This window comes from Bipolaris oryzae (genome assembly GCF_000523455.1).
Source record: "Bipolaris oryzae ATCC 44560 unplaced genomic scaffold scaffold_350, whole genome shotgun sequence".
Taxonomy (NCBI): domain Eukaryota; kingdom Fungi; phylum Ascomycota; class Dothideomycetes; order Pleosporales; family Pleosporaceae; genus Bipolaris; species Bipolaris oryzae.
In genome coordinates this window covers 1-10,385 of record NW_006911626.1, presented here as the reverse complement: position 1 = coordinate 10,385, position 10,385 = coordinate 1, and the positions used below count along the sequence as shown (strand labels likewise).

Genomic DNA, 10,385 nt, shown 5'->3' with positions numbered 1-10,385 from the left:
CAAGGCTCTTTTGATGTCCCACGCACTCCCATATGCCTCTGAGTGACACTACTGCCGATACTGATCCGAGTAGCCTTGCCTGCGCCGTTACAAAGAGCTGACTAGTGGAGAAAGCGGATATCAAGATGGCGAAGAACATTTTTAGCTAAATCACTATTAAAGATAGCTAATTACCTATCAACAATACGTAGAAGTAGATGCCTAGCCAGCACAATATTAGATATATATTCGCCTAGACGCTAATTAACCTTTACATAATCCTAATGCTTAAGCTTACTATTTCCTATAATAATCTAAGCGAGGACGAGAAAAGGTAGACGTTTAGTTAAATTATTACTATTTTCTTACTCTTAGAGGTAGTGGCGGAGGTGTGTAATATTATTTTAGCTTAGATTAATTTAAAACTAGATAAGAAGGCGGAGCAAGGACTAGATTTGGAATAAAAGAACGTACGGCAACCGCTGCAGATTCAGAAATCTAGAGACCGCTCTAAAGACGAAGGAAATGTCCTAGGGAGTCCAAATTAATAATATCGAGTTTAAGTAAATATAAACAGTCTAGCGAAAGATAATTGTTTAACTATTATTCTTCTATACTTAAAGATTTAAACTAACTTACGATTTCACTACCTTAGAGTTCTACTAGCTTGAACTTTCTATAAAGGGTGTAACTCACTCTATTACTTTATCGTATACTAGTATATAAATCCCGTTCTACAGCGCCCGTACTATGATCTCATATCATTCGCGTCACTGGCGCAACCCGTTCCTCACTCCACCGGCTTCAACGCCTCGATCCCTCGCGGCACCATGGCCTTTGGCTCTGGCGCATCTACTGCTATAGGACGTTTACGCTTCTAGCCACGTGTACTCTTGCCTGTAATAGCTTCCTCTACCTACGTCTACAACCCTTTTAGCCTCTTTCTTAGCGTTATTAGCCTCTATTAGAGCCTTCTTAACCGCTTCTAAAGCCTTTATAGCTTCTTTTACAGTATTTTTCGCAGCACGCTCCGCTTTTGCCTTTTTAAGATCTTCGTAGCTCATCCTTTCGCCGCCCTAGGCTTATCTAACTTAGTTAATTAGTAAGATTTAGTTTCGTTATTTATTTAGGCTAAAACTAATTATGTTCTTAGAGAAGGATATATTTAGCAAAGGATATTTAGGTTGCTTTGATGTGCTTCTGTTGAGTCTCTTAGCGTCACTGCTCTATTCTCCACCGTTAGGCATGCCGAAGGGTACGCGAGTCTCGCGCGCTATCACAGCATATATAGTTATTATGCCTTAAGCGAGCCGTCTACTATCGTTCCGCTTACTAAACACCAGCCCGCCCCTAAACGGCTTAGTATAATCCGTGAGGTAGTAGCAAGCGAAGTAAGCAACGCTATAGCACTGTACACTCTAAAGGATATCACTATTGTCTAGATTGCCGCTGCTTTAAAGGTGCTTCTATAACCTGCTAAGAGTATACGATAACAGCTATTCCTTATTCGCGGATAGGCTCTAACCTCTCTAACTATCCGCTCGCTTATTATCGCGGTCATTATTCTAAAGACTTTCCTTAAAAAGATCCTCAAGTTCGCAGAGATAAAGGCCCTAAAATAAACTCTACCTAGATGGCTTCGCGGACTAAACACCTAGAACTAGTCGTGGTCCCACAATGAAAGGACGTACCCGATCCATACCTAACGTCACGCGATAGAAGTCGAAGGGATTTTCTACCTTAACGCCTAACCCCGGCACTAGGTATATTTACTTGCCCTTTAGCATTCTCCCTAGCTACCAGCCATAAACTGAGAGCGCTAGACTAAATTCGATTATATACTAGTCACCTTAGACGTCAACGATTTAAGCAGGAAGGTAGAGTTATAAATTATCAGTAACATAATAATGGTATCAGAAATCTAGGTACATAACAGGTGCCTTAACAGTGTCGCTGACATAGAAGCAACGATAAGGTCGAACGTTATACCTAATAATGTTTCTCCGCCATGGTCGCTAGAGTCGCCGCATGCCCTTCCCAAGTTGCGTCAACTGCTCCTCGGGAAAGAACAGGTTACTATCATCTTTCTTATCTACTTTATTACTATCCTGAGCTTATGTGATATTAGTTTCGTTTTTTTTTAGTAAATCGTCCTAATTAATAAACTTAATCTCGTTACCGTCCACTACCGTAACTTTTGAATCGTACTAGAACCTATTATACTCGATCTAGCCATTTACAGAATAAGAATCGCATCTTAAAAGATACACTACGCGGTGTTCTAGGGAGGTACATACCTGAACCTTCTCGCTAACTTTTAGTGGTTAGATGAATACCTTCGACGACCCTAGAAGTGTATAGTTAAACTCTAGTATGGCAGAACTTAAGGAGTTATTATTGCCGTGTAATATTTTGTTGAATAAAGTCTTAAGAGGCCTCGTAGAGAATAGGACAGAAGTTGAACCGCTATATGCCGCAATAATATACTCTCTACCGTAACATGCCTTAAACTTAGTAATATAAAGCTCGCTGCTCTAGGCATAATCGCCCAAGTCTAGCTCATGCCAGATAGATAACGCAGCACTAACAGAAATGCCTCTAATCGGACAGACTTGCTTTAAGAGACTCTTGCGCTCGATTTGGCTAGTTTCTAGATAACGAACGTAAACGTGAACGTCTCTAGCAGGTTTATTAAAGTAACTAAAGAGGGTATCGCTGCTTAATTCCATAACCTCTTGTCTAGTAACAATTCCAAGTTCATTAGGTATTAGAACGGCCATAATTTGAGCAGATATCCACCTAATGTAAGCAGATAGAGACTCGATTTCCGCCGGTAAGGTAAGATCGCCAGACGCTCTTTCACATTTAACAAGCGTACCATAGCCTGCGCTTTTAAGGGCCAGACTTCTTAGTATATTAGATAAGGAGGTGTTATAAATTAATTTAAAATAGTCCTAAGGTTTAACGTAGCCCTTATACAGCGGATCAAGAGTGGATTAAAGAGCCGGGAGCTAGAGAGGCTAGATTATAGAAAGACGACGTATGCCGTTTTAGTTAATAGAGTAACGAGACCCTTATAGACGAATATGGTTAATGTTTCCTATTTTAAAAATCCTAGTTAGTATTATTTTAAGAAGGAAAGACGATTCTACCTCGTGTACGAAGCGTGCCTAAGAAACATAAAACGTCTATTAAGAAAGCGACATATTAGTATATTATAGCGACATAGAGAATAGAAGAAAAGGGTTTAGGATGCTTTAAGCGTAATTATTACCTTATAGCGAAGAGCCAAGGCGTTGAGTTTATCTTTCTAGAATCGATCCTTCTAAAACAATGCTCCTTCTAGGTTCTGCGCTTAATAACTTTAAATAACTAATATGTTAGGAAATAGAGTAGCCTCCTTAAGCTATCGCTAAAGGTGTTTGCATTTATTTATAAGGTCTCCTACTATTCGGTCGATGCTAGCGAAATCTATCCTGAAGTCAAGGTCCAGTAGATTCTTGTGCAGAGTAGTGTTTTTTGCGATAGAGAATTTAGGAGTTTCCTTCCTATTCGACTTTCTCTAATGCTTCTAGACGTTAGAGAGAAATAAAATAGACAATGTACTAGACATATTATAAAGTTATTTAGCCTTATGCCGAATTTTAGCGAGAATGTTAGGGATCCTACTAAAAGTCCACGCCCGCTTAGTAATTTTTTTACTATTTATCCCTATCTTCTAAGTCATAGCTATCGCTCTAGTAAGTTCAATACCTAGAGCCTTTATACAGCTTGTGTATAACTATGCAATACCTTATAAGATATCTAGTATAACCACAATCTCTAACGAATAGGTCTTAATAATATCCTCGTTCTCTAGCTCCTTAAACACCTTTAACAGAACTCGAAGATTAGCGGTGAGAAGCAGAAGGTCGTCGGTAGCTTAGTTAAGAGAGTTAAATCGAGTCTTAATCTCTATCCCCAGCTTAATGAGGATATTCAATATAGAAAGGATGTCCGAGAGCGACATGGTGATATTATGGCGGAGGTGGGTTTCTAGCAGCTAGTGATCTGTCCCATGGTTACTGCGGGCGTAACGCAACAACCCACTTAGGTTTAATTCTAATTCAAAACAAAAGTTTTGCTATATTAGTGTGGGGGATAGTTTACCTATAGACTAATTTACGAAGCTAAAGGGTGCGATAGTATTTATAAAATAGCTAATAAAGGAGAGGTAATTTAGAAAAGGGAACAGATTATATCCTCTTATTAGGACTGGACACTAGTAAAAAAAATTAGGTGGTGAACCGACAGATAATGAAATCACGGCGTGGTTGTGCACGGTGTCGTACTTAGGTGTAAATAATGAACTTAATGCTAGAAAGCAGATTGTATATTCCTGTGTGTGCCGCTACCCGAGATTACTAATACACGTTGTTCCTCTATCCCCACCTAATAAAAATAGGACACTTTTAGATAAGTTAGCAAATCTTAATATATTAAAAGGAAAATGCCGCCTTTAATTCTTAATTATATATAAAATAATTTTAAAAGTAATTAACTAGTAGATATACTAAATACTAAATAATACTTAATAGTTAAATTTTATCGTGTCTTGGTTAAGATATTGCAACTTTAAACCGGCTTTAGAAGTGGCGATGGTGGCCCGAGCGCTTAGCGGCATAGACTTTTAGAGTGTGACTGTAATTATTTGTTATAATAGAGCAGTGCTATTATTTGGTCGGGTGCTTAGGTAATGGGGACATAGATTATTTTTAATTAGGTAGGAGTGCCTAGGCTCCTATGATTATGCCTTGGCCTGCGTCACACGACGTAACAAAGCCCCCCGCCACAGGACAGTAATTTCCTCGCCTCCTCACGCACACACTCACTTTCTCGTCCGATCCTATAGAAAACTAGCTAAAACAATCTAGAGCGTTAGGCTTAAACGGCCTCGAGCTTGCCGACTTCTTGGATACTGGCCGCGGTGTCAAAACGCTGCGGCGATTCGAGGAAGGCGAAAAGATTCTCACCATTCCATATAGCGTTCTCTGGACAGTTAAACACGCATATGCTGACCCTCTTCTTGGGCCGGCCCTTCGCTCTACGCGGCCGTCTTTGTCTGTCGATGACACCCTAGTTACGTATATTCTCTTTATTAGATCGCGCGGGTCGGGATACGATGGCCTGCGAAGCTATATAGCGGCGCTACTTATAAGCTACACTTTAAGTATCTTCTTTACTAAGACTAAGCTAGAAGTTTGCGCGGGAACTTCGCTCTACACTACCACGAAGCAGCTAGATCGCTAGATTAAGGACGATTATAGGGGACTAGTGGCGCGACTATTTAGACGACATTAAAAACTGTTTCCACCTAACAAATTCACTATCAAAGATATAGGTATTACAACACACGAAAAATGCTATGAATTAGTTACTAATACTTACTTCCTATCTTTTAGTATAAGTAGGCTCTCTACACCGTATAGAGTCGTGCGATAGATTTTCAGCTCCCTAATAGAGATTTAATTTGACTTTTGGCCCCCTTCGCGGACATGTTGAACCACTCATCTGAGGTTAAGCAGTGTCACGCCTACGATGCCCTGTCTAGAAATCTCTCTATTCTTGCCAGGAAGAACTACGAATCGGGAGATTAGGTATGTCTATCTTATTTTCTAATACTACTATATAATTAGTATGCTTACCTAGAGGTATTCTTCTAGGTTTTTATCAATTATAGGCCTATTCTAAACAATCGCCTTTTACGTCTCTATAGGTTTATCGTGCCTAGTAATCCTAATAATAGCTATAATCTCGTTCTTATGACGCATCCTATAGCGCCATTTTTTAAGTAAAAGCACAAACTCTAGTTATCAGCTAGGCTCGATTCGACCTCTACTATTTCTCTTACTCTCACTAATCCGCTACTAAGAAGCGTCCTTCGATACCTACGTATTTAACGGCTGCACGAATCGGATATTGCTATCATAGGGGCTCATCAAAGCGATACTATAGTTAAGAAAATTAGCGATTTAAACGAAGTAGAGATCCTATAGTTTCTAGTAGAATTAATCTCTAGTCTTCTCGACGGTTTCGGAACTTAACTCGAAAAGCTGGAAGAGCAACTCGCAGAGGGGTTCTATTCCCTAGGAGGGAACGCATGGTCGGCGGCGCACGTCAGCTTAGGTGAACAGCGGGTGTTAAGGTTGACGAGAAAGATAGCTAAGGATTTGTTAGCGGCGGTAGAGAGCGGAAGTGGAAATGGGAGGGGCCTGCTGTCGGCACTGGCCCAATACGCGAATTGCGGAAACGTTCCTATGCAGTTGATGCAGTGCGGAAGGTGCAATAAGGTCATGTACTGCGGGCGGACGTGCTAGGTCGCCTATTATAAAGAGCATAAGGCGATGTGTTGGGCTATAGCTTCTAAGAATAGTTCTAATAAGAATTAAAAGAGAAGTTTTGACTAGTCTATAAACAACCTTCGAAAGAAAATCTTAAGCCTAACTCCTACTACAATATAAACTTTATGCAACTTTAGTATTCACTAGACGAACCAAGATGCGTGGCTATAGATTATAGGGGAATAGAAGCGTTCGATATCGTAATATCTCTAATAGTTGGAGATAGGTTAGCCTTTTCCGTTAGCCTTCTAAGGCGGTGTTCAAAAGCTTAAGCAAGCTAGGCCTCCACAAACTAGAATAGCTATGTAGGGCACTCATATTAGCTGCGCTTATAGATATGCGCTAGTAACAAAGAAAGCGAAGTATATCCACCGGTGTCTCACTTACTATAAAATAGACAAATAGACAGGCTTCTTCTACCTAAGCTTCTATTCTAACCATTTTCGGCGCTCTTAATATTAGGCTAGGTATCTGGGTTTGCGTAGTTAACGTAGCAGTAGTAGCAAAGTAGGTTAACTTAGTTTAGCAAAGCGACAATAGCATTATATAAGTTGCTAGAAAAACGACCTCTATTCTTAGCCTTATTAAGCTGAAGCTAGGCTACGGCTGCTCCGGCGAGGATTTTGTTTAGCACGTGAATAGCAGCGAGCGGTCCATTCTATCTGGCATCTTGTCTATTTCGGCTAGGGTTTAAAGTGTCCCTTTGATAAAAATAAAGTTAGGCAGCTTTAGGATTTAAGTACCCTAAACCTGGACCTATGACATCGTAACTGAGACTAGGAGTCTTATCGACCCAAAACACTATTGTAATAGGGCAGAGCAAGCTCGCTATTACTATGAAGTGAAGGTCTAATTATCTATACTGCTTGAACTATTAGATAAATTAACAAATCTAGGGACGTCTTTCTAGGGTTATTAAGTGAGTAATTATTTAATTTCTTTCTTACGAAGCTCTAGTGCATATATACTCGTCTAAAGGCCGCGCCATAGGGGCAAGAGCGGCACCATGCTCTCACTAGGCTGCTCTTATCTACTAGTCCTACGCGCTATGTAAGCTGCATCTTGTTCCGTAGACTTGCTGCTATCTATACGCTAAGTTAGTATTTAGCTTCCGTGTGATCGCTACTGGCAGGCTTAACCTTTATATAGGAGAAGAGGGCGGTCGTCTTCGTAAATACGTTAGCCGTGTGACTTACGATGGGGTTGCCCGCGGTTCTTAGGCGATCGTATAGGTCTTCGAAGCCTAGAGATAGTATGTGAGAGAAGGGGAGTGTGAAGTCGGCTTTGCGATCGAGGGAGCGAGGTTTTCTAGACGCGTTAGGGACGGAGGAAAGGAATTTAGTAGCGATTGCCTAGGACTGTCTGCTCGGAGATCAGCATTAAGTGCTAATAATTAAGCAAAGGGTTACTTACATGCTCTAAAGCCAGAAATTCTTCTCCCCTTTAAGGCTCATCGCGAGTTTCAACAGCGGCTAGATCACATCTATGCACCACACGTTCTCGTCGCGGCCCCTTGACCAGCACACCCGTGCATTTAGCTAGATCTTTTTCACCTTACCTAGCATATATACTAGTCTTTCACGCTTATTGCCGCCAACGTCTAGATACAAGAGGCTACGCGCTATACTCTAGCCCTAAGCATATAGCTTAATCCTTTAGTATCTAAAGTCTTAGTCTTCCTCGATTAGCTCCTACAGCCACCCTGGTGTCTAACCGCTGTCTAACCTATCTTCTAGTTACTCCATAACATTCCTCACTCTTAGCGGCGGCGGTGTCTTCAGCCCTAAACTCGGTTCCGTTATTGGAGGAGATGTAGAAGCCCGTACAGCAATGTTGTCGCTGGACGGGCTATTCGCTCAATAAGGGCTTCTAGTGCCGGCTTAGCTGCTAGGCGGACTAAAGATATTCCTCTTATTAAGCATGAGCGCGCTCGTATTTGGAGCCGCTCCGGCCGCGGATACGCTGTGGGTAGGCAGGACTTCGGTGTCAGTATCGCGCCTCGGACGCTTGGGACTGGTGGTGCGTGCCGACATTGTATAGGTTATGGGCGCAGACGTCACACGCTTCCGCTTCAGCGATAGGTAGTTGTTAGGCGCAACGGTGGGGATAGATCGTTCGTCCGGGCTGAAGCTGGCTTAGAAAGCTGCTCGATCCAGCCTTTCATGCGTATTGTCTTTACGGCAACAATTGAGGGCGAGGTCTAATGCAAGACACTCGACGCGGCTGATTGTATTGTCTTGGAAACGGAGTTGAAGGGTTCTTACAACCACGAAAGTGCAACAACTAAATAATAAATGTGAGACGCCATAATGTATTCAAAAACTAACAAGATTCTAGATTATTTGCTAAAGTCTTAGGGCGAAGTGGGTATATATCTATGCTTTAATTATTAGAAGTACGTACTTCCTGCGAAGTTTTGTTGTTCCTGTCCGTGCAGGATCTTGCGCAAAGGGAGTAGGCAGCTCAGACTGGGTCACATGGTGGCGGCTTGGCCGCTCCTGAATCATGGATCCGAAACAAATTTAGTGTGCTAACTAATCTAACCTCAGACCTCAATATTAACTTTGCCAACTTTTGCAAACACGTTAACTCCGAACCTATCTATAGTTGCCTTCTAGAGCACGTAAGAGATCTAAAGAGTTTAAAATGCCTCAATTCTACCTAATAGTAAACGCTCTGCTGCGGAAGAAGCTGCCTCTCTGGTATGAACGCGTCTACCGCGTCGTGGCTGTTAGAGAGATCGAAAGCGAGGGGCGCCGGACTAGTTACGGACCATATCTAGAGGATTTTGATGAAGATATTTCAGAACTGGAATTGGAGAGTAGTGGTGCATGCCACTGTGCCTCGGATACTTCAGAATGCGAATGCGATCTTGACGAACACGATTTTATGGATGAGGATTCTGTGTACGCTAGTTCTGATGCGGAATGGTACCTAGAGTATAAGGAGATGCGAGAAGAGCGGAAAAGGTAACTTGTTAGACTTCGCAAAGATCACGAGCGTGCGATTGAGTATCATAAAGCTCGGGAAGATGAAGTAGAGAGAGAATAGGTCAAGCTTAAACAGAATAACACGCGAGGCATACAGGACCAAAGGCTAACCCTTAAGCTAGCTAATTTCAATATATACTCATCTAATTTTACCCGGTGTTAGGACATAGAATATGACCATTAGACATTATACATTAAGTTCTACTGGCCGGATGAACTTGGTAAATAGACCAACAAGCAGACCGTGGGACATATCTATATCGATCCAAATACCACACCCAGCCTAGAAGTTTTCAAAGCACCCGAATACGCTGGCTAGCCTAGTGTCGATATTGGTGTGGAAGGTAGTGACGAGAATATTTCCGTCACGTTTATCAATCAACATCTACTGAAAATGGTTGTCCCTCGATCTATCGTATGCCCGCTACCTCCTCCGTCTAACACTCTAGAACTCTTTAAATTTATCGGTATTAGCAGACATTTTAAGAATAAGAGGACGAATTAGGAGAAACAGGAACGGGAGGAGGCAGAAGCAAAGCGCCAGAAGCAGCGCGACGATTCTCCAAGAGAATCCTGGTTTAAGATGAATTATTCTATAGGCTTATAGGCTTAATTTTCATGGTGATACGTTTAGGCTGAACAACGCTAGAAATAGAGGGAGGTCAATGAGTGTACGCACCATTTATTAGTTAGCTAAACCATCACATGAGATAGGTAGTTACTTCGTCATAAATATAACTCTATTTGGTCTGGCGTAGGTAGCCAAGAGCTTTCAAAGAGCTCTTGGCTACCCGCGCTAGACCAGATTAATTATTAGTTATTGGCGGAGGCTATCTATATAGCAGTGGGAATGCATTCATTTTAGGAAGTCATTGGCCGCTGCTTTTAGAGGCGTTTCCACCTCGCTTAAAATATTTTTTATTGCCGCTTTAACTAAACCCATTGTAAGGGGCTCAACCCCGTGGGGTAGTCTTAAGCTCGGAAGCACAAACGGACAGGCCTAGGTAACAAGAGATTGTATTCGATAGAGAGCTAA

The 10,385-nt window shown here is 41.8% G+C and overlaps 3 protein-coding genes across 3 annotated transcripts; 1 reads left to right on the top strand and 2 right to left on the bottom strand.

Annotated features, from left to right (window-relative positions):
* Positions 1 to 2,513: 2,513 nt before the first annotated feature.
* COCMIDRAFT_110740 (uncharacterized protein) lies at positions 2,514 to 2,933 on the bottom strand (the record flags this gene model as incomplete). Its single annotated transcript, XM_007695566.1, has 1 exon — positions 2,514 to 2,933. A coding segment is annotated over one exon (420 nt), but the record flags the coding sequence as incomplete, so codon positions are not given.
* Positions 2,934 to 7,456: 4,523 nt separating this feature from the next.
* On the bottom strand, positions 7,457 to 7,708 carry COCMIDRAFT_110737 (uncharacterized protein; the record flags this gene model as incomplete). The annotated part of the gene is made up of 1 exon (XM_007695565.1): positions 7,457 to 7,708. A coding segment is annotated over one exon (252 nt), but the record flags the coding sequence as incomplete, so codon positions are not given.
* Positions 7,709 to 9,005: 1,297 nt separating this feature from the next.
* On the top strand, positions 9,006 to 9,332 carry COCMIDRAFT_10238 (uncharacterized protein; the record flags this gene model as incomplete). The annotated part of the gene is made up of 1 exon (XM_007695564.1): positions 9,006 to 9,332. The coding sequence occupies one exon, from the start codon at positions 9,006 to 9,008 to the stop codon at positions 9,330 to 9,332; it is 327 nt and encodes a 108-aa protein (XP_007693754.1).
* Positions 9,333 to 10,385: the final 1,053 nt, after the last annotated feature.